Source organism: Stegostoma tigrinum, chromosome 10 (assembly GCF_030684315.1).
Source record: "Stegostoma tigrinum isolate sSteTig4 chromosome 10, sSteTig4.hap1, whole genome shotgun sequence".
In the NCBI taxonomy this organism is placed as follows: domain Eukaryota; kingdom Metazoa; phylum Chordata; class Chondrichthyes; order Orectolobiformes; family Stegostomatidae; genus Stegostoma; species Stegostoma tigrinum.
In genome coordinates, this window is record NC_081363.1 from 56,329,243 (window position 1) to 56,353,977 (window position 24,735).

General features: G+C 40.0%; 1 protein-coding gene across 11 annotated transcripts in view; it reads right to left on the reverse strand.

Moving 5' to 3' along the window:
* Positions 1 to 24,735, reverse strand: part of ralgapa1 (Ral GTPase activating protein catalytic subunit alpha 1) — a 324,614-nt gene that overhangs the window by 242,562 nt on the left and 57,317 nt on the right. For all 11 annotated transcript variants that reach the window (XM_048537681.2, XM_059649187.1, XM_048537674.2 and 8 more), the window contains 6 exons: positions 22,730 to 22,938; positions 22,413 to 22,649; positions 21,200 to 21,403; positions 15,117 to 15,257; positions 14,710 to 14,858; positions 9,289 to 9,418 (listed from right to left, as the gene is read on the reverse strand). In XM_048537681.2, coding sequence (XP_048393638.1) covers positions 9,289 to 9,418; positions 14,710 to 14,858; positions 15,117 to 15,257; positions 21,200 to 21,403; positions 22,413 to 22,649; positions 22,730 to 22,938 — 1,070 coding nt within the window. The remainder of the gene's footprint in view (positions 1 to 9,288; positions 9,419 to 14,709; positions 14,859 to 15,116; positions 15,258 to 21,199; positions 21,404 to 22,412; positions 22,650 to 22,729; positions 22,939 to 24,735) is intronic.

The window sequence follows — 24,735 nt, forward strand, 5'->3', positions numbered from 1 at the left end:
AGGAAATGGTGGAGCCTGGTACAATTACAATATTTAAAAGGCATCTTTTACATGAATAGGAAGGGTTTAGAGGGATATGGGATAAATGCTGGTAAATGGTACTAGATTCATTTAGGATATCTGATCAGCATGGACAAATTGATCTGAAGGGTCTGTTTCCAAACTTGTACAGCTCTATGACTCCATAAGAAAGAAATTTTCTATATTCGTTGAACCTTTCCTAAGAGTATACATGGGAAGCAATTTTCTTCACAATCCTGTTTTCGAAAGGATAATAAAAGCTAATATCCCACTGTACCTTCTACTTTCTCCACAAAAATCCCTCAGTGTATCTTACATCTTCAGAATAGTACATGCAACATCACCAAGGCAATCAAGAGATGTGGGGTCAGAGTAGAAAATAGATGGGGGAGTAGCATTGAAATAGATGATTAGCTATGATCTTAGTGCATAGCAAATCAGGTTCATAGGTCTGTCTGACTTATACAGATGTTATTTTGGACATTATAAAATATAGACAATACAGCTCAAATGATCCTGCTCCACCATTCAATATGATGTTGGCTGATCTTATGTTACAATTCCACTTTCTGGCTCACTCCCTGTATCTCTCAATTCCTACGAGTCCACACTCTGTCTGTCTTAGTCGCAAGTATATTCAATGACAATATATTCCTTAGTCTCTGGTACAAAATTTCACAATTCTTTGAGTGATGAAATTTCTCCTGATCTCAGTCCTAAATGATTAGCCACTATACTCAAATTACAGATTCTTATTCTACATTGTTGAGCCAAAGGAAACCTCTACCTTGTCTAGCCCCTTCAGAATCTTGTATGTTTCAACGTAATGATCGGTTACTCTTTCAAACTCAGAAGAACTTCAAAAGGGCATTGAGGAGTTGGAGGTGTGAGCAGATACATGGCAGGTTAACTTCAACGCTACAAAGGAAATGGTCAGGCAGTATAAACCAAAGGGTACTATTCTAAAGAATAAGCAGCAGCAGAGGGATATGGGTTTATAAGGGCATAAATTGTTAAAGATGACCAGACAGGTAGGATAGCTGTTAATAAAACATATTGTTTTCTACACCTCATTGGTAGGGGCATGGAGTAAAAGAGCAGGGAGGCTTTGTTGGACCCGTATAGGACGACATCAGTTAAATCTCAGCACTGGGAAGAATGTAAACACATTAAAAGAGTGCAGAAGAGGTTTACATAAATGGTTCTAGCATATGAAACTTCAGTTATGATTAGACTGGAGAAATTGGGACTGCTTTCCTTGGAAATTTTTAAGATCTTGAGGGGTCTGGTCAGAGCAAGTAAGAAAAAAAGGGGGAAAAATGTCCCTATTTATGTAAACCTCTTCTGCACTTGTAATGTGTTTACATTCTTCCCAGTGCTGAGATTTAACTGATGTTGTCATATACGGGTCCAACAAAGCCTCCCTGCTCTTTTACTCTATGCCCCTACCAATGAAGTGTAGAAAATTGTATGTTTTATTAACAGCTATCCTACCTGTCTGGTCACCTTTAACAATTGTAAGAGTATCAAGAACTAAAGGGCACAGATTTAAAGCATTCTGCACAATAAGCAAATCTGAGGCGAGACTTTTTCTCCCCCATAGTGATTAGGTTCTAGAATACACTGCCAGGAGCCATGGTGGAAGCTGATTTAATTGAGGTTTTCAAGAAAGTAGAGTTATGGGGAAATGGCATGATATTGGTGCTCAGAGAGGCAGTGCAGACATTATAGACCATAGACCAAATGGCCTCCTTCTGCACAGTAACAATTCTATTATTTTGTGAACTCCCAATCTTATAGGCCCAAATTAATCAACTTCTCATCATAGGTCAACCTTCTTATCCTAAGGATAATTCAAGTGAATAGCTGCTTTATCGTATCCAGTCCTTAAATTTGGAAACCAAATTGTTCAGTATTCCTGTTGTGGTCCCACCAAAGCATTGCATATTGCAAAATGGTTTCATTTTGTACTCCAATCCACTTGCAGTAAAACCCAATCTGTCAACTGCCTTGTTAATTTCTTCACTGCATGTTAAGTTTATTTCTTGTTCAGATATACCCAAGTCTCCTTTGAGACTCTTTACACACCCTTTCAAACCATTTCCTTTTCTATTTTTTTTGAATAACCTCACTTCTCTACAATATGCTGGCTGCGACCTCGATGCTCATTAAGTTAACAAATACATATCCCAGCAATTTACTTGTTGGGTTCTGGAAACTCTGACAGTATTTCATCAGGGTCGCCAACGGAACCAACACGTGCATTGTGAGCAGTAGATCATGTTGAGGGCTCAGGAGATGGTGATTTAGGTGCATTAGGCCTCTTTAATAAATTTCTGCTTGCATGCTTTCCTTCTCTCCTGCAGAAATTGGGAATGCAGAAGGCGAAACTCATTACAGTTTGTAAAGTAAAGCAGCTTTACTGATCATCAAATTTCAGGACATTTTTAAATCTTTCAGCAGCAGACACCATGAATCTCTTTCAACCTGCTCCTCCTTGTTATCAGCTGATTTGGTATCCACAGTTATCTACTTACTTTTTAGATCCCATTCAGTACCTTAAGATGAGAAAGGGAACACGTCTCTGTAATTTACTTTCATAAAATTCCTTCATGTTTTCCAAGAGCATAAGTCCAGAGAAATATGCACCTTCTGACCTCTTTAATGAAAACCATTCATACAAAACACAATCCAAGTCATAGAACATAGAACATTACAGCACAGTACAGGCCCTTCGGCCCTCGATGTTATGCCGTCCTGTCATACCGATCTCAAGCCCATCTAATCTACACTATTCCATGTACGTCCATATGCTTGTCCAATGACGACTTAAATGTACCTAAAGTTGGCGAATCTACTACCGTTGCAGGCAAAGCGTTCCATTCCCTTACTACTCTCTGAGTAAAGAAACTACCTCTGACATCTGTCCTATAGCTTTCACCCCTCAATTTAAAGCTACGCCCCCTCGTGCTTGCCGTCACCATCCTAGGAAAAAGGCTCTCCCTATCCACCCTATCTAACCCTCTGATTATTTTATGTGTCTCAATTAAGTCACCTCTCAACCTTCTTCTCTCTAATGAAAACAGCCTCAAGTCCCTCAGCCTTTCCTCGTAAGACCTTCCCTCCATACCAGGGAACATCCTAGTAAATCTCCTCTGCATCCTTTCCAAAGCTTCCACATCCTTCTTATAATGCGGTAACCAGAACTGTACACAATACTCCAAGTGCGGCCGCACCAGAGTTTTGTACAGCTGCAACATAACCTCTTGGTTCTGGAACTCGATCCCTCTATTAATAAAAGCTAAAACACAATATGCCTTCTTAACAGCCCTGTCAACCTGGGTGGCAACTTTCAAGGATCTGTGTACATGGACACCGAGATTTTTCTGCTCATCTACACTACCAAGAATCTTACCATTAGCCCTGTACTTTGCCTTCTGGTTACTCCTACCAAAGTGCATCACCTCACACTTGTCTGCATTAAACTCCATTTGCCACCTCTCAGCCCAGCTCTGCAGCTTATCTATGTCTCTCTGCAACCTACAGCACCCTTCGTCACTATCCACAACTCCACCGACCTTAGTGTCATCTGCAAATTTACTAACCCATCCTTCTACACCCTCATCCAGGTCATTTATAAAAATGACAAACAGCAGTGGACCCAACGCCGACCCTTGCGGTACACCACTAGTAACTGGTCTCCAGGATGAACATTTCCCATCAACTACCACCCTCTGTCTTCTTTCAGCAAGCCAATTTCCGATCCAAACTGCTATATCTCCCACAATTCCATTCCTCCTCATTTTGTACAATAGCCTATTGTGGGTAACCTTATCGAACGCCTTGCTGAAATCCATATACACCACATCAACCGGTTTACTCTCATCTACCTGTTTGGTCACCTTCTCAAAGAACTCAATAAGGTTTGTGAGGCATGACCTTTCCTTCACAAAACCGTGCTGACTATCCCGAATCAATTATTCTTTTCCAGATGATTATAAATCCTATCCCTTATAACCTTTTCCAACACTTTACCAACAACTGAGGTAAGGTTCACTGATCTATAATTACCAGGGTTGTCTCTACTCCCCTTCTTGAACAGGGGAACCACATTTGCTATCCTCCCGTCGTCAGGCACTATTCCTGTAGACAATGACGAGTTAAAGATCAATGTCAAAGGCTCAGCAATCTCCTCCCTGGCTTCCCAGAGGATTCGAGGATAAAACCCATCCGGCCCAGGGGACTTATCTATCTTCACCTTCTGAAGGATTTCTGATACCTCTTCCTTGTGAACCTCAATTCCACCTAGTCTAGTAGCCTGTATCTCAGTATTCCCCTCGACAACATTGTCGTTTTCTAGAGTGAATATTGTCGAAAAATATTCATTTAGCGCTTCCCCTATCTCATCTGACTCCACACACAACTTACCACTACTATCCTTGATTGGGCCTAATCTTACTTTCGTCATTCTTTTATTCCTTAAATACCTATAGAAAGCCTTAGGGTTTACCCTGATCCTATCCACCAACAACTTCTCATGTCTCCTCCTGGCTCTTCTGAGCTCTCTCTTTAGGTCATTCCTGGCTACCTCGTAGCCCTCAAGTGCCCGAACTGAGCCTTCACATCTCATCCTAACATAAGCCTTCTTCTTCCTCTTGACCAGAGATTCCACCTCCTTGGTAAACCACGGCTCACGCACTCTACAGCTTCCTCCCTACCTGACAGGTACATACTTATCTAGGACACACAGGAGCTTTTCCTTGAATAAGCTCCACATTTCTAATGTGCCCATCCCCTGCAGTTTCCTTCCCCATTCTATGGTCCCTAAATCTTGCCTAATCTCATCGTAATTGCCTTTCCCCCAGCTATAACTCTTGCCCAGTGGTATACACCTACCCCTTTCCATCACTAAAGTAAACATAACAGAATTGTGATCGCTATCACCAAAGTGCTCACCTACTTCCAAATCTAACACCTGGCCGGGCTCATTACCCAGTACCAAACCTAATGTTGCTTCGCCCCTTGTTGGCCTATCTACATACTGTGTCAGGAAGCCCTCCTGCACACACTGGACAAAAACTGACCCATCTATAGTACTTGAACGATAGTGTTCCCAGTCAATATTTGGAAAGATGAAGTCTCCCATGACAACTACCCTGTCTCTCTCACTCCTATCGAGAATCATCTTTGCTATCCTTTCCTCTACATCTCTGGAACTATTCGGAGGCCTATAGAAAACTCCCAACCTCTCCTTTCCTGTTTCTAACCTCAGCCCATACTACCTCAGTTGATGAGTCCCCAAACATCCTTTCTGCAACTGTAATACTGTCCTTGACCAACAATGCCACACCTCCGCCCCTTTTACCATCTTCTCTGTTCTTACTGAAACATCTAAATCCCGGAACCTGCAACAACCATTCCTGTCCCTGCTCTATCCATGTCTCTGAAATGGCCACAACATCGAAGTCCCAGGTACTAACCCTTGCTGCAAGTTCACCCACCTTATTCCGGACGCTCCTGGCATTGAAGTAGACACACTTCAATCCAACTTCTTGCTTGCCGGTGCCATCTTGCTTCCCTGAAACTTTATTTCAGACCACCCTACTCTCAACCTTTTCTATAGTCGAACTACAATTTTGGTGCCCATCCCCCTGCTGAATTAGTTTAAACACACCCGAACAGCCTTAGCCAATTTTCCCCCCCAGGATATCGGTACCTCTCTGGTTCAGGTGAAGACCATCTTGCTTGTAGAGGTCCCACCTACCCTAGAAAGAGCCCCAATTATCCTTCAAGCATAGGAGTATGAAGTGTATAATGGTGCTCTCCTGCTTTTATCACTCTTTGATTTCACAAAGCACCCTTTAAGCTCTCCACTTTGCACTTTAAGGTCTTGTATTGTTAACAAAACTAACATTGAATTCATGCATACGTTGTGATTTTCACCTTTTTGCAGTCTTTCACATATTTCTGCTTTCTGTTTCAAAGTGAAAACAGTGCATTTTTGCTTTAGTTTGTGTGTGGGAGTCTTCCTATGTGACAGAGGACTGGTATGAAAGGTTTCAGATATAATGCGATCACAAATTCAACTAGCTGTTTTTGTCATGGTGCCTGTGTGAGGGAGAGTTAACGCACGGTGGGAATATATGCACAATGGAACTTGGCACTCTAAGTTCAAACAGACATTTTTTTCAAGAAACACTATAAATTGGTAAATTTTCTTTGAAATCTTTGCTGGTTGCATGAGAATTCTGGGTACTTGGGTATTAGATAATGGGGAATTTACTGTAATAGATTCCAGCACTTTTCCCCATTGACTGAAGGCTCACAGCTCTCTGTCTTCTCTTTCCCTCCTGTTATCAATAGCAGTTATAGATTTGTTGACTTGAAATACGCTGCATCTGTTTCAAAATCTACAAAATCATTGCCATTGCATTTGCCATCTCTGCAACTACCTCTTTTAGAAATCTTGAATGTAGACCGTTAAGTCCTCGAGATTCATCAGACATTAGACCCTTGACTTTTTGTTTACTCACATCAATTACCTTAATTTCCTCTCTCTCCTTGGCACTTTTGTTACACTTGAGACCTGGTATGGAACATGCATCTTTACTTTTGACGACTGATGAGTAATGTGTTCAATGTCTTTGCCAATTCCTCATTGACATTATTATTTCTCCTATCTTTACTTCGAAAGGATCAATGTTTACTTGAGCCACTCTCTTCCTTTTTATATAGTTGTAAAACGGTCCTACAAAAATGTCTGGATGATTTACCCACATTCGTTTAATCAACATTTTCATGGCCCTCTCCTGGTTTCTTAACTCAGGCTTCTAAGGGTAGAGAATCTCGAAGCTTCACAACCTGCTGGTGAAGAAATCCCTCATCATTACAATCTTACATGACCTGCTCTTTATTTCGAGATTGTGCACAATCATTCCAAATTCACCAGCCTGGGAGACATCCTATCCCATTGCAAACTGTAAGAATCCTTAGATGTTAAAATTTTATCTCCCCTCATGTTTTTAAGTAATTGAGAATACAGGCACATTTTCATTCTCAAGACAATCTCACCATCCCAGTGACTTGTTGGAAACCTTTGGTGCACTCCATCCATGTCAAAATACATTTTTCATTGAAATAAGTAGACCAAAACTTAACACCAGGTACAATCTCACCAAATTGCCACACAATTGCAGAAAGATTTCTTTATTCGTGTCCTTAATTCCTCTTGCAATAAAGGTTAGTATACAGAAATGAGATAATTGTTTCATGCTGATATTGAAATGTGCATGAATGAGTTTAGAATAAACAAAATGTGGTACCTCTTCTGAGCATGATGGGAAACATCAGTCAATTCTTGAGGTAATACAGCTAAGAATGCAAGTTGTTAAAACATGTCTCTCTAGAATATTTGGTGGTGGCAGTGCAGGGCACAATGGGAACCACATTTTCTGGAAAAAGGCATAAAAAATATATCCTTAAACTGCATTTTTGCTCTGGCAGCTCTTGTTAAGTTGCTTGTAAATATTGTAAATTAGGCCAGAATAACAAATCAATTTGGACATTGATTATAGGTTTCAATTGAAAATAAATTCAGACCTTTTTACAAGAATAATGTGTGCAATTAGAATTTCATTGGCTTTAATGAGAAAATGTTTGTGACCTGAATAAAGGTACCTGTTAAAAGTTTATCCGAATTCTGTCCTCCTTTAACTCAATTTGTGGTATTTTCAGATGGCCTTCTTTGCATTTCAATTAAGAACTTTCTGGTGCTAATTCACGAGGTGTGAACCACAACTTACTGTATTTTTTTTTATCTCAGTCTTATACAAGCTGATGGAATGCATCATAAAAATTGATCATAGTCTGTACAGCGCAGGCAATGAAACTTGGGCACGATGAAAAATAGGTGTCAAGGCTGGAATTTGTGGTGTGGATTTAGTGCAAACTGAGAATCACAGAATCTCAACTCGGCAGAAAGAAGCCATTCGGCCCATCAAGTCTACACAGACCCTCGAAAGAGCATCGCACCCAGACTCAGCCCCTGCCTCCCGCCCTATCTCCATAACCCTGCATTTACCACGGCTAATCCACCTAGTTTGCACATCCCTGGACATGACAGGGCAATTTGGCATGGCCCATTCACCTAACTTGCACAACTTTGGACTGTGGGAGGAAACCGGAGAACCACCTTGGTACAGAAAGAATGTGCAAACTCCACAGAGACATCAAGCCTGGGTTACTGACACTGTGAGGCAGTAGCGTTAACCAATCAGTCATCATGCTACCTCTTTTCTTCCCCTTTTTTCTTAAATTCTTTTTATTATTTTTATACTTCAATCAGTTTCCAAAATCTGGAGGTGGGTGCCCAAAGAGTCCTCATTATATTCGGTTTCATTACCTCCACTTTTGACAGGTTATGAATGACAACTTTTCTGATATACTTTGCCAAGTTGTATTAGTGAAATTTTTTAAAAATTGCAATTCTCATTCTGTGAAATAGCACCAAAAGCTTTTTTTTTGTTATTAGAATTGCAAAAGAAGGTCATGTGAAAACACTGAGTAAAGGAGGGCAGAATTTGCAAAGCCTTTGACAAGAATCTTTATTCAGGGTCACAAAGATTTTCTTATTAAAGCCAAGGAAATTCTAAACTGCACACACTATTTTTGTTAAAAAATCAATTTATTTACTTTGAAGCCTATGTTAAATGTCCAAATTGGTTTCTTATTCACAATATTTACAAGCAACTAAATTCTAAAAGGCCATCATGAGAGGACCATACCATAAATGAAAATTAAGAATTTTTTTTGACACCTTTGCTAGAAAATGTGGCTGCTTTTTTACACCCCACATCCCTAAATAAATCAAAATATTCTGTAGGGAAAATGTCACAGAATTTTTCAGAAGTATACGGAACAACATTCAACTCGTAAATTCATGCATTAACTTGCAGGAATAGTTTGGATAACCATTATGCACCTCATTCAATTTTGCACTGTTTTACTGCTAATTTTATATCCGAATAGAAACTATCCCTAGAATCTCAACAAATAGGACATGGACTCTGCGTAATATTTTGAAAAAAAGCAGAGTAAGAGAAACTATTGTTGTCATGCTGCAAATCCTGAGTGGCCTAGTCCCAGCAACATGAATCCTGGCATTTATTAACAAAACCAGAATAATTTACAAGTGAAATATGATTTTTCAACCCAAATTCTTGCAAATATTAAAACACTTCATCTATTAAACACAGATACATGCTTTACCCGAAAAAGTGGTGTAGCAAGCCTCCCCGCTAACACCGAATTCTTTCGCCCTTGAGATAATGGTTGTGCTTGCAGAGGTCGTTTCATAACAGATTCTGTAATTCTCAACATAATCAACAACAGCTGCTCCCTTTAGGAAGAAATAGAAAAGTAATAAATCAGATTTCTAAGCCATGACACTAAAGGCTCAAATTTTGAGACTCTATTTTCTAAACAAAAAGGCTACTTTAACGCAAGTATATTATGCTTATGGTATCAGATTTGTAGAACAATGGTATCAAAGTTCATTCGCTTTCAATTGCATGACTACTAGAACAAGGATTCACTGAAGATAGTCTACTGCTAGTGGGTTACTACTGTGTTGGTTCCAGTTCAACTGTCATTACAGATGCAGTATTTAGAACCTCACATACACTGGTATACTGCATCATCACAATACAAACTGTAGCCATCTACACATACCTCATGAAGTATCAAACAGTATCAACCTACAGTAGAATAATACATGCCAAAATATACTTGCATTTCACAAGATAACTGCCATCTTACTCTGCCTGAATTATTATAATCTGGACAGAAAAAAATTATACGTTTTAATATGTATTTTAACTTGATCTCTTTGGAATTCTGTAGTTGACCAATGCCAAATTTAAAGAAAACAGAAACTGACTGTCACACTTTCCATTTACTATATCAATAAAATATCTATGTCCAAAAATGAAAGGAACAATGGACAGTTAAATTCAGAATTTTACAGAGGCTGGTCTGCAAAAACACGCGCTGTGATTTTTTTTAGCGACTATTTAAGATCAGAATAATTCACTGGTTTTACTTCCAACATCCAGGTGATTGCACTTTTCCACACAAATACAAAAAATGAATGCTGAGATTCTAAATAATTCAAAACTGCAGGGTGACTTTTTGATTTTGCTAAGACGACAACAAGGGCTCCTGTGGCAAGTAGCAGCATTCCTACCTCTGGGCCGGAAGGTCTGGGTTCGAGAAGGAACAAGGATCAAGCCTGGAGGCTTGTCACAAAATGTCTGAACAGGTTGTTGAAAATTTGAAAAAAATAACTTTTTCTTTATACTACATTCCGTCTGTTTACAATTTTACATTGGACACTACGAGATGGGAATTTTGCACCATGTTTAACAGCGAATAACCTCCTGAACCACTACGTAGTGCCAAAATATTGATCAGAAACTTGAAATAGCTCCAGTACACATGGCAGCTACTCTTATGGGACATCTAACAATGGCAGGTCATGAAAGAAGAGAAGGGAGAAGGTTCCAAGTTAGTCATAATTATAGTCTAATCGTTAGTGTTTTTATGCTTTGAGCTACAGAATGAGATCGCCAAAATTAACCAAAATTAACTTGAATGAATGTATAGGGTCTGTTCCAACATCACATTCACACAATCTGTTTACACTATGGAATTTACAGGATTTGGTCATAAATAATTCCGAACACAGGAATTTCTGAAAAAGAAACCTAAATCTTCTAGTTTGCAATCTACTGTTCTGTTGTCACAACAAGTGAGTAAGTGACAGATCAGAGAAAACCAATCTCATCAGTTTGTCATCAGAAAGCAGGATGTGATGGCTGAGTGATACTAGCACTAGACTGTTAATCCAGAAATTCAGCAAATGTTCTGGGGACCTGGGTTCACATCCTGCCATGGCAGATGGTGGAATCTGAATTCATAAAAACTATCTGGAATGAAGAATCTATTGATGACCATTCTTTCTACAGTCAGATAAACAGATCTGACTCACTAATGTCCTTCACAGAAGGACATCTGCCATCCTCACCTGGTTTGGCTTACATGTGACTCCAAGCCCACAGAAATGTGGCTGACTCAATCACTCTCTGAAATGGCCCAGCACGCCACTCAGTTGGATCAATCACTATGCAGTCTCAAAAACAAATGAAACTGGATTGACCACCTGGTGTTGACCTAGGCACCAAAAAAGACAACAGCAGAAACAGCCCGGTTGCCCTGCAAATTCTTCTTACTTACATCTGGGGTCTTATGCCAAAATTGAGAGAACTATCTCAGTGATTAGTTAAGCAACAGCCTGATATAGGCATACTCAAAGTGTAAAACATATTCTGAGTGGTGGATTTCAATGTCCACCATAAAGAGTGACTTGGCAACAGCACCACTGATCTGGCTGGTTGGGTCCCAAAGAACATAGCAGCTAGACTGTGTCTTCAGTAGGTAAGGACAGAACCAAGTGGGAAATATGTATGTGGCCTCATCCTTACCAATCTGCCACTGCAGATGCATCCATATTCTATTAGTAAGAGTTAGCATCCCACAGTCCTTGAGGAGACAAAATCCCACCTTCACATTGAGAATAACCTTGATCGTGGTGCGCGGTACTATCACTGTACTAAATGGCTCAAATAGATCTAGCAACTCAAGATTGGGCATCCATGATGCACTATGGGCTATCAACATGCAGCAGAATCTGCAACCCCATGACCTGGCATATAACCTTCTTTCAAGCACTGTCATCAAGCCAGGGGATCAACCCTGGCTCAATGGTGAGTGCAGGAGGGCATGCCGGGAGCAGCATCAGGTATACTTAAAAAGGTCTCAACCTAGTGAATCTACCAAACAGATTACATATTTGCCAAACAGCATAACCAGCATGTGACATTCAGAGGTTGTTGAGGCTGGTTGGCTCACTGAACTGGTTTCTTGTTTCGCAGACATTTCGTTACCATGCCTGGTAACATCCTCAGTGCAGCCTCCAGTGAAGCGTCAGTGTGTTTTCCCGCCTGGTTTTTAAACACTGGGGTCCATTGAGATGGACTGCCTCACCTCTGGTTTTCCTTCGTAGTGGAATGTATTTAGGGTTGAGTTCTATGTGTTTATTAATAGCACGCTTTGTGGAGTTCCTGTCTCTGCTTAGACTGTCCCAGGATCTTGGTGTTGCCCCAGTCGAAGTGGTGGTTCTCCTTGTCCATGTGGATTGAGGTGAGTGAGTTCCGATCATGTCTTTTTGTAGCCAGTTGGTCTTCATGTACCCATGTTGTTGGTTTCTTTCCTGTTTGTCTGACGTACTGTTTCTCGCAGTCTCTGCAGGGGATCTTGTAGATAATATTGGTCCTGTCCATGGTGGGGAATGGGTCTTTAGTTTGAGTGAGCAGTTGTAGGGTTGACATGGGCCTGTGTGCCACTCTGATGCCCAGCGGTCATAGAAGTCTTGTGGTGAGTTCTGACATGTTGCTGAAATAGTGTAGTGTGATGAGTGTGTCGGGGCATGTAGTCTCTTTCTGATGCTGATCATGTAGACATCTTCTGACCCAATTCTTTGGATATCCATTATCTTTGATAACCTGGTACAGGTATTCTTCTTCTTCTTGGCGTAGTTCCATGTTACTGCAAATTGTTGTTGCCCTTTTAAAGAGTGTTCACACTCAGCTTCGTTTGTGTGCACTGGGATGGTTACTGTTGAAGTTCAGTGCCTGGTGTGTGTGTGTGGTTTTTCGGTGTACTCTTGTTTGCAGTTCTCCATTTGCCTTGCGCTCTACCATGACATCCAGGAATGGGCGCTGTTTGTTCTCCTCCTCCTCTCAGGTGAATTCTTTTCTGGGGAGGGTGTTGCTTACAAGTTCATGTGTCCCCTCTAATTTGGTCCGTTTAATGATGACAAAGGTGTTGTCTATGTAACGTATCCACAGTTTTGGTTGGATTTGCAGAAGGGCAGTCCTTTCTAGTCTTTGTATCACTGCCTCTGCTATGAGTCAGGAGAAAGATGATCCCATAGGTGTCCCGTTGATTTGCTTGTATGTTTGGCCGTTGAAAGTGAAGTGGCTGGTGAGGCACAGGTCCACTAGCTTGAGCATGTTGTCCTTAGAGATGGTTTCACTGGGGTGGTGCTTTTGATTTAGTAGTGTTGTTATTGTTTCCCTTGCTAGTGTATGTATATTGATGTGAATAGGGTAGTGACATCAAACAATGTCATGGTCTCTTCATCCGCTATCTTTATGCCTTTAATGGAGTTGAGGAATTCTTGGGCTGAGTGGATAAAGTGGGATGACTTCAAACATGGTTAAAAGAACTGAATTCTAGATGTTAGGTATGAGTGAAACCCTTTACATCAAGCTCATATTCAACTGACTGCACCATCAAGCAGGCCTAACAAACTGGAATTAATGGGAATCAGGGAGCAAAATCTCCAATGGTTGGAGTCACCAGCATCTGGGAAGATGGGTGTGACTATTGAAGATCAATTACCTCAGCTCCAGGTCATCTCTGCAGGACTTTTGCAGGGTAGTGTCCTAAACACAATCACCTTCAGCTGCTCCATCAATGACTTTCTCTCCATCATAAGGTCAGAAGTGAGAATGTTCCACAATGATTAGACAATGTTCAGTACTGTTTGCAACTCATGAGATATTAAAGCAGTCCATGTTCAAATGCAACAATATCTGTATAATATCCAGACTTGGGGTGACAATGGCAAGTAACATTTATTCCACACAAATGCCAGGCAAAGACCATCTCCAATAAGAGACAAGGAAACCACCACTCCTTGACATTCAATAGTATAACCATCACTGAATGCTCTGCTATCAACATTCTGAGGTTACCATTGACCTGAAACTCAAATGGACTTGCCATACAAATACAGTGGCCTCAAGAGCCGGTCAGAGACGAGGAACACTGCTTCAAGTAAGTCAACTCCCGACTCCTCAAAGCCTGTCCACCAAGGCATAAGTCAGGCGTGCAATGGAATACTCCGCACTGACCCAGGCTGGTGCAGCTCCAACCATGCTCAAGAAGCTTGACACCATCAAGGACAAAGCAGCCTGCTTTATTGGCACTTCACGCACAAGCATCCACTTCCTCCATCACTGATGTTTAGTAGCAGCAAGTGCGCATTATCTACAAAATGCACAACAGAAATTCACCAAAGAATCCTTTGAAAGCACCTTCTAAGGCCATGACCACTACCAACTAAAAGAAAAAGAGTAGCATATGTGTGGGAAAACCACCATTTGCAAACTTCACTCCAAGCTACTCACCATTCTGACTGGGAAATACACTGTTGTTCCTTTACTGTTGTTGTGTCAAAGTCCTGGAATTCCCTCCTTATAGGCACTGTTGATCAACCTACAGCATGTGGACTGAAGCTATTCTAGAAGGCAGCTCACCACCAACACCTTCTTTAAGGCATATAGGGATAAATGCTGGCCCAGCAAGCAACATCCACTTTCCATAAGTGAATAAAGAAAGCCCAGACTTGAAGAAAGAAAAAATATTGCTTTTCAAGGACACCAGATACATTTGGCAGACCACTTCTTAAATTATTTAAACTGCTTTCCAAAATATTATTGTCTAAAACGCTTAAATAAGTCAACCACATTTTTGCAGAGTTGCAATACAAAATCCTTATTTTACCAGGTTTTCTTATTCATTGTTGAGTGGACAACCATGTATCTATAGATGTTGAGAACACGTTTACACATATCTACATGCTCATCCAAGAGGACTCCAATTTCGTTGGCAGGTTCTAGCAGTAATATATTTGCTGAGTTGGTTATAAAAACCTGCAATATAACAACATCATAATATAAAGATGAGTAAACAAATATCAATTTATCATGCAATAGATATGGACTACATAGAATGCATAATTAAGAGAAAAAGATATCTCCAAAATTAAATTGAGCAACATTCATCTGCCGATTCATTAACTGGCCAATTCACCAATGCCATTACAAATATTTAAATAGTGGTTAACTTAGAGAAACAGTGCAATTTTGTAACTGACTCAACAACAAAGGAAAAAAAAACTTTAAGCATACCTGCAGTGATGCCTGAACACCTGCACATACATTCTTCTCTTCTTCCTCTATTTCAGGAGCATTGTTAATTGCATTCTGGTATGATGAATTCCTTGTCCAGCTAAGATTCCTTACATGAGCTGATGTTTTATTCATTTTGTCCTAAAAGAAAAGTGATATACAAGATACGTTTGATGTTAGATTTCCAAAGAACGGTTACTGGACTTGAAATATTAACTCCACTTTTCCTTCACAGATGCTATCAGACCTGTGTTTCTCCAGAAATTTCTTTCCTTTAAATATACATTTCATGTCATTGCTAATAGGGGAGATGTCAGAGGTAGGTTCTTCACACAGAGAGTGGTGGGTGTGTGGAATGTGCTGCCAGCAGTGGTAGTGGAGTTGGACACTTTAGAGACTTTTAAGCAACTCCCGGATAGGCATATGGATGATAGGATAATGCAGGGTATGCAGGGTAGTTTGATCTTAGTAGGGTAATAGGTTGGCACGACACTGTGGGCCGAAGGGCCTGTACTGTTACTGTGCTGTTCTATGTTCTAATTACAGAAATAGTTTTTTAATTTTGCTGTAAAACTCAATTTCATTGAAGCTTTTCTTCTGGTAGTTGTCAGGACATTTTCCAGGAATACCAAGTCAAGGGGAGAACAAACATTTATACTGCATGAAAGGATAGTGTTGACTGGCTCGCAAGTGGAGTCTGATTGATAGAGGTGGATGTTACTTTTAATGTTGATTGATAGGTAACATCCAGGCTTTGATCTAACTTTTCCCAGGTAGGTTGGCTGATTGATCAAGACGTTGCCCTAAGAAATGAATGAGCAAACGGCTGTCATCTATTTTGCTGAATTTTAACAGGTGCAGTGCGCATACCTGCTCTGTGTGCAAAAAAAAAGGCCCAAAAATTAAAATGTATAGCTTCCATTCACACAAGTGGACCACAATGCCAGCCTGACTGATGATCTTAAACCCTAAGCCCTTGCGCATTCAGGGTTATCCAATAAATAATATCCAATTGCAGAATCCCGTCTAATATTAGATATTGTAACGCGGGTTTTGCAAGTGCAAGATGGTTTGGTATGGTTAGGACCTTGCTTGAAACAAATTACTCAAGGCATATTTACAAGATTGCAAGTAAAAGTTAATCTATAGTACATGGAATTGCAAGAATCCCAATGTTGATACTGATGAGTAAAGTGAGGTTTGCAGTACAAGGTAGTAGGAGAAAACCGCTGGCTGATTTCTCAACTTGAACATCAAAGAAAGAGAGCTCATTTGATTGCTCCATTTCAAATATTAATCTGAGTGTAAGATACAGCCCATTAAAACATAGAAATACTTACGATATTTAAATCTGCATCTGCATGTAAAAGTACCATCACCATGTAAGCAAACATGTAAGGAGTTGAAAGCTAAGAGATATAGTGTTGCAGCAAAGATGTTAATGGCTTCTTTGAGGGTCATATGGGCTCCATCCTGCATTCAAATTCAAAATAGAACAATCAAAATCCTCAATCCTCCTTTGCTTGATGGCCAAGTTGTGAAATTGGCCTGTTTCCAGTGCATTTGCTGTCCAGTATCTAGTGGGATTCCAACACTTCTAGCTATAAGATTGGACTTATGAGGAAGCTTGTAAATAGGGACTGAAATGTTTATACAGAATTCAACTTGACACTGAAATAAGGCACAACAAAGCCTTTCTGTGGGATAATGGGCGATCTTGATCAGATCATTTTTTGGTCTATATCATGGAAACTCCATGGCAGCCACTCTTCATCCTAAAAGGTACCCAGTCTACCTCAGTATTACCCAAATATTTGAGCAAGAGTTGAAGCTAGTTGCATCACACTGCTACTATGTAGTAGCACACAAGTGGTGTTCACCTCTAACAACATCCTGCCATCAAGACAGGAATTCTGTCGATTACACAATAAGTAATATGATCTATGAATTTTTGTGCTGGTGTGTGCAACAAAGTACAGACCATACCCAAACAGTCCACATTTGCAAGAATTGCAACATGTCTCATACAGATCTGATCCTTCAATTGGAAACGTTTGCTGGATATTCCAGAATCTGCAAGTAATTACGTTGACAACAATTTAGGATCGTAAATCGGGTTCACAACGTGGCACACTTGCGAATACACAGGAAAGAATCTGAAAGTGCACTGTATCTTTTTCAATTCAACAAAATAGGTGATAGCCATCTGCTCATTCGTTTCCTCAAGGTAATGCCTAGGTCAGAGTCAACTTGCCTGGTTTAAAATTTAAACAATGTCTGCTGCTAACTGCCAACCAGCATCAATGGGTGCATTATCCATGGCAATGCTGCTACCAATCAAGCGCACTTGCCAACCAATCAGCACTCTCCTTTCATGTTAGTTTTCCCCCTAACTGGTATATTTGTAAAATGTCCCAATGAGTGCAAGATGAAAAACATTGACAAAACGTCTTTTTACAATAATACTCAAAATTCTGTTACAAAACATATTTTTTTAAATGAACACCTGCAGTCTTGAGCAAAATACTGCAGATTCTGGAAATGTGAAATAAAGTTTAAAACATTGGCAACACTCAGTGGGACAGACAATATATGTAGAGATAGAAACAGCTTAATATTTTAGGTCTGTGACCTCTCACTAGAACCACTCAGTGTGACTTAAAGCCAAAACTTTTCCTGAGGAGACAAATAGTGCTACCAAAACGAGCATGTTTAATATATTTTTCAATAATTGATCATTTTAATTCCTCAGTAAATCAATTCAAAATTACGTTATGCTTGCGTATGGTTGGATAACAGTTACCGTAAAACAGAAAGCCATATGGCGCAGGTCAAATGTAAACGAATAGATTTATGGTTAATTGCTGTTTAATAGCTCAGCTTAATGAAAAGCCAAGCCAACAGGTATGAGAATGTCTTGAGGTAAAATGCTATAACTTAAAGACAAGAATATTTTAAAGTGATGTAGTTTCGTAGCACAATAAAAGTAAGAGCCCTATGGATATGTGTGTATGTATGGGAATCAGACTCCATTGTGAGTTTTGTAGTCTTGTTTTTGTTTTGATCTTCTCAGATGTGTCAGCTGGGACATCTGAGACACGAGCTCATTATTCAGAGGTGACACAACATTCACACTAATGGGTTCACAGGTGCTACCTCTTCTTGCTAAAAAGTGTGGTGTGCTGGTAAGACAAGGGCAACAAGCTGTACAAAAGGGACGATCTTATAAAGTGATTGATAGGTCAAAGAATGAATCAGAAGACAGTAGGAAGTGATGTTAAAAAGTGAGCATTATTTTCAAAGGAACTAATCAAAAATTGGGCATACGCTACATAGTTAATCCAAAGTTGACCACTGACTGTTCATGCATTGTTCAAGTATTAATAAATCTACTAAAGGTTCAGTATGTCGCCAATCATACATAGAGTCTGGCAGCTAATATCGGTTAGTAAGGTCCAAGCTTTAGTGTTTTCATATAAAAGAAGGAAGATAGAACTCAAAAGAAAAAATTCAGTCAACAGAATAGAACAAAAAATCCATATCCAGTCAACCAATAATTCAAACAGGTATCTGGCAGCACTGAAAAGACTTCTGCTTTTATTAAGCTTTTCTTTGTATTTGTTATATGTTTTACAGAATGTATCAAGTTTATGAAAATACTGTACAATTAATTCATTCAATTTTTATGACTAAAGTTCAAACAAACTCCAAAATCTTACATAGCTGCTCCACAGGTTTCCTTTATTAAATCAAATTCAGAAAAATCAATAAATTTAGAAAACTTCATACGTAAACAACTGAGGGATTAAGGACTTTGTAAAAAAAAAGTTAATATTGTCCACTTCGAAAAGTGCAAAAATATCTTGAAAATTAATTAATAACTGTTGAGAGATCAATATTAAGCTGCGATTTTCTAATTTAGTACAAATTTTGGATTCAGCTTACAAACTTGATGTTGTGAAATGTTAACACACAACACATTGAAAGATGGAAATGGTATGCCTTGTGTGGTTAAATACGTACAAACCAGATACCTGAACTGCAGACTTAAAATGACACATGCGAAAATATGGAAATGGTCATAACAACACCAACTATCCTTCTCACACATTCTAGTACAGAAATACGTATAGCACTCTAACCCTAACTCAATCTTTGATGTATTGTCATCTTTAAGTTTTCCTAATCTGGATATCTCTTTGTTAAAAATTATATATATATACTGTGGAAAACTCAGTGCTGCCTTTTTTGAAATTTTCCAAATATTGTTGACGTGTTGCCAAGTTCAAAACCTTAACATGGTATAATTGTGAATTTAGAACATTAACTGGATCAGTCGTAACTAGTGTACTGCATATCATTAGCCCATATTTCTGGAGCAGTAATTTAGCAAAATTGCAGCATCTATGTTGTTACTTCTGCAAAATGAAAAACAACTGTTGGAGTTTACACATGTGAAATTAAACTCCGAAATCCAAAAGCTCCTGTCAGTGACTCAATGCTTTTTCATACTGAGTGGTGAAGATTCTACTGACTGCAATCAATTAGGAAGTGATGGAACAGGTAAGAACATGCTTTTTAATTCATGAGAAAATCCCTTATGATAGCACTACCTTATTGAGCAAAGTACAACAGGGTTTAAGTGATGTATCAGTTTCATAATTAATGTTAAAAGAATCGTTCTGGCCGTGAAGAAAATGAATTCTATACTTGTGAAATGTTAAATCTCTTATTTCTCTGTTGCAATGAAACATGAAACTTCTCTTAAAAAAGTTAAAAGTTTATTTCCAGTATTTCAATTCCTACCTTAGCCCCATGTTTGTATCATCTATTTTCCTCTCTGTAAAATGTAATTACACTGAATGATAATCATGTCCCTGGTTTGTTGCCTGAAAATTTTCAAAGTGAGTGGCTGCTTACTGAGCTTGATACTACTATGGCTGGACACCTGGTGAGCCCAGGAATAATTTTACACCACTGAAGAAAAAGTTGGCAGGCAGCTGACAAACTGAGAAGATAACTATCCAACTGCCATAACAAGCTGAACAGTGTTAAAAGTGGTAGGGAATTGGACATCTTTCCTCTCATGAGGAAATCAATGCCCTTAAATCATTGTCCAATCTGAATGGCCAGCAACTTTAAGAGCTCACCCTGTAGTGGATACTGATAAGCAGGCCTTCTGAGAAAGCCCATTGGATTTCAGGGTGAAATAAGTCAAAGATATTTGGCAGGGACTAGCAAGAGATGTGTGTTTTAAAAAGCAGATTGCTAGGGATGAAGGAAGTTACAAACCTTGGGTTAGTGTAGCTCAGCTATAATGTCTTTGTGCCAGCTGCCCACATCCAACTGATTGCCCATCTAGTTTATGACATGGGCAGTGTATTATTCAGATCAATGGCATACGGCAATCAGGCTTCCGACTTCTGCACCCGCCAAGTTAGTATATTATGGGCTGCCCCACGGGCTTGCTACTTGAGGTGTCCCCGTCCCCTGAAAATATGTACACTGGGGACATCTAAAATCCAGCTCCCCACATTATTTGCTACCAGATATAAATAATTGGGAAAAACGAAAACCTATACACAGGGACTGCTAGGTCTTGGGGGCAGGCTCCTAAGTTCTATAGCAAGTAGAATAGCATCAAAATCAATATTCTTATCTCAATTAACATCATCCGAAGAACAGATTATCTGTTTATTTATCACAGTTCTGTTTATGGCAAATAGTAAATTCACTACTGTATCACCTACAGCAGTGACTACAATTCACAAGTATTTTAATTTGCTATAAAGGACGGAGAAATGTCCTGAGGTCTGAAAAGCATTGAATCAATGCAAACCTGACTTTTCATTTTCTGTTTGTTATTCAAACAAAATTAGAATAGTCCACAAAGCAGAGACATACAACTTTGTTCACAAGGAATCAGAGACAAGACACTAGATTTACAGCAAAATTAAAAGACCTGACCTTCAGAAAAATTGACAAATTGAAGGTTCATGTCAGGTTTAAATGTCGTAATTTTGACAGATAGTATAATTCAAATTTTAAAATAAGCATGGACCTCTTGTTTTAGTAATAAGTACCTCTTCCTGTTTATTTTTCTCCAGTGGATAAGAACCACCATGCTCTCCAGCACTGACTAAATTTATGACACTTGTTGAAGGAGAGTAGCCCAAATCTTCAGCCTCTTTCATAAATACAGGTTTGTCCTCTTGTTGAATCCATTCCTGATAAACTTTAACAACTCTTCTCATGGCTGCAGCTTCACAGATAGGCAACAGAAAAGCCTAAGGAACATTAAAGTATGCATGTTTATCAGTGTGATAAATAATTATTAACTAAATTAGATTTCATTTACTGTTTATAGACAAATTACAAGTTAGATGGTACTATTTTCTGAAGTTTAAAAAACTCTAATAGAAACAAACACAGAGCATGAGAGAAACTCAGAAGGACTGGCAGCATCGATAAAGACAGAAACAGTTAATTGTTCATGTCCAGTATCGTTTGTCTTCAGAACTTCTGAAGAATCATATTAGACTTGAAATGTTAACTTGTTTTCTCTCCATAGATGCAACCAGACCTTCTGAGCTTCTCCAGCATTCTGTGCTTATTTCAGATTTCCAGTAGCCACAGTATTTTGCTTATATTTTAATAATAGAAAAGTTTGTTCTTTTCATCTGGTTCCCATTGTCATCACTGGTCTATTTCAAACAGTACTAAAGATTTCCATTAGATTTTAAGGTTGGGGTGGCAGGGCAATGACCTAGTGGTATTATTGCTACACTGTAAATCCAGAAATTTACCTAATGTTCTGGGGCCCTGAGTTCATTAAAGAATTTGGAACTAAAGGTCTGGTGATGACCATGAAACCATTGTGATTGTTGGAAAAACTCAAATGTTCACCAATGTCCTTCTTATCTGGTCTGGTCTACATGTGACTCCAAACCCACAGCAACGTGATTGATTCTTAGCTGCCCTTTGGGTAATTTAGGATGGGCATTAAGTGCTGTCTTAGCCAGAGAGGCCGATGTCCCATGAGTGAATAAATAAAATTACTCTGCTGTCCATACAACTGGGAGAAGATTTTAACGTGATGTTTAGATAAGTTACTGCTCCTGTAGACTAGATTTTAAGCAGGCAACAGAAATTTTGTAATGGAGGTATTACTTAAGAATTTCTGAGGGATGAAGGCCACAACATATCACGCTAAACAACATAAACATTTAAGGAATTTAAGACTGGAGTATCATTAGCTGAAATTTACAGTACTATAAGAAAGTAATCACAAGTTACCTGTCGAAAAACCTCTATAATAAAATTCACGTTCTCTCTTGAGGAGTAGAAAACTTTGCGCACTATCTCCATATCTGTTAGATGCTCTTCATCAACACTACACAGACTAGATGAACTGGGCTCTCGCTCAGTTAAGGTGCTGGTGTTTGAATGGGATTGCTCCAGCTCTACACTGCCATCTCCAGAGTCCCCTCGGCAGGAGCCCTCTTCACGGGCAGCCAAACCAGCAGCTGCTCTCTGGAGAAAGAAAATTATTTCATTAAAGTAAACCTTTTACACAATAAATCAAAATAATTACTCAGCTAATAATCACTCACCTGAATATTCTTTGGTATATTTTCGCCTTCAACTCCAGGAATCTGGAGTCCTAGATTGGCTTTTGGCTCAAACCAGAAAGATACCAACCAACGGATGACTGACACACGAGCAGACAAAAATGTGTCTTTTGTAGAATATGTTGTTTCGTTTGTCTCTGGATCTTTCTTTGTCATAATATAACAGGGCTTTGACCTCAATTGTGGGACATCTGCAAACAAATTTTTTTAAATTCTCACAAAAAAAATTGGTCTACACGGAATTTTTCAGTAAAACTATAATACATTCACACAGTCTTGGCATTACTGCTTCATATGTTCAGAGATGAAAAACAACACACATAGGTCATTCAACCCATTGAACACATTCCACTATTCACTTAGATCATGGCTGATAAGGACCACAATCTAACCTTTGTTCCACACTGCTTGATCCAATCAAAACTACTTTGTTATTAATTTTGATTGACTGACCATGAACAAAGCATGGAAATTTTCTAGATTTTCATTAACCATTGAAAGAAAATGTGCCTTCTGAGCTTTTATTTAAAACCAAAAAGGAGCAACAAGCCACTGATGTACTTGAACAAATTCTTGAAATTTCAAGTTGATGGAAGATCCAAAAATTATTGCATCAGAGATAATGGGAACTGCAGTTGCTAGAGAATCCGAGATAACAAAGTGTGGAGCTGGATGAACACAGCAGGCCAAGCAGCATCTTAGGTGCACAAAAGCTGACTGTTCAGGCCTAGACCCTTCATCAGAAAAGGGAGGGAGGAAGAGAGGGAGAGAGTTCTGAAATAAATAGGGAGAGAGGGGGAGGTGGATCGAAGATTGATAGAGGAGAAGATAGGTGGAGAGGAGACAGTCAAGTTAAAGAGGCGGGGATGGAGCCAGCAGACGTGAGTGTAGGTGGCGAGGGGATAGGTCAGTCTGGGGAGGACAGTCAAGGGGGCAGGATGAGGTTAGTAGGAAGGGAGTGGAGGTGTGGCTTGAGGTGGGAGGAGGGGATAGATGAGAGGAAGAATAGGTTAGGGAGGCAGGGACGAGCTGGGCTGGTTTTGGGATGCAGTAGGGGGAGGGGAGATTTTGAAGCTTGTGAAATCCACATTGATACCATTGGGCTGCAGGGTTCCCAAGTGGAATATGAGTTGCTGTTCCTGCAACCATCGGGTGACATCTTTGTGGCACTGCAGGAAGCCCAGGATGGGCATGTGATCTAAGGAATGGGAGGGGGAGATGAAATGGTTCGCAACTGGGAGGTGCAGTTATTTATTCCAAAACGAGCGTAGGTATTCTACAAAGTGGTCCCCAAGCCTCCGCTTGGTTTCCCCAATGTAGAGGAGGCCACAATGGGTAGAGCGGATGCAGTATAGCACATTGCTATACTGGTGAATATCTGCTTGATGTGGAAAGTGTTCTTGGGCCTGGGATGGGGGTGAGGGAGGAGGTAATGGGGGCAGGTGTAGCATTTCCTGCGGTTGCAGGGGAAAGTGCCAGGTGTGGTGGGGTTGGAGGGGAGCGTGGAGCGGACAAGGGAGTCACGGAGAGAGTGGTCCCTCTGGAAAGCAGGCAAGGGTGGGGAGGGAAAAATGTCTTTGGCGGTGGGGTCAGATTGCAGATGGCGGGAGTGTCGGAGCGTGATGACATGTGAGGATGAGGGGAATTCTCTTTTGGTGGTTATTGCAGGGACGGGGTGTGAGGGGTGAGTTGAGAGAAATGCAGGAGACACAGTTGAGGGTGCTCTTGATTTCTAGCTGCACCTCCATTTCCTTCCTACTAACCTCATCCCGTTTCCTTGGCCTGTCCATCCTCCCTGGACTGACCTATCCCCTCCCCACCTACACTCAACTCTAGTGGCTCCATCCCCGCCTCTTTAACTTGTCTGTCTCCTCTCCACCTATCTTCTCCTCTATCCATCTTCGATCCGCCTCACCCTCTCTCCCTATTTATTTCAGAACCCTCTCCCCCCTCTCCCTTTTCTGATGAAAGGTCTAGGCCCGAAACGT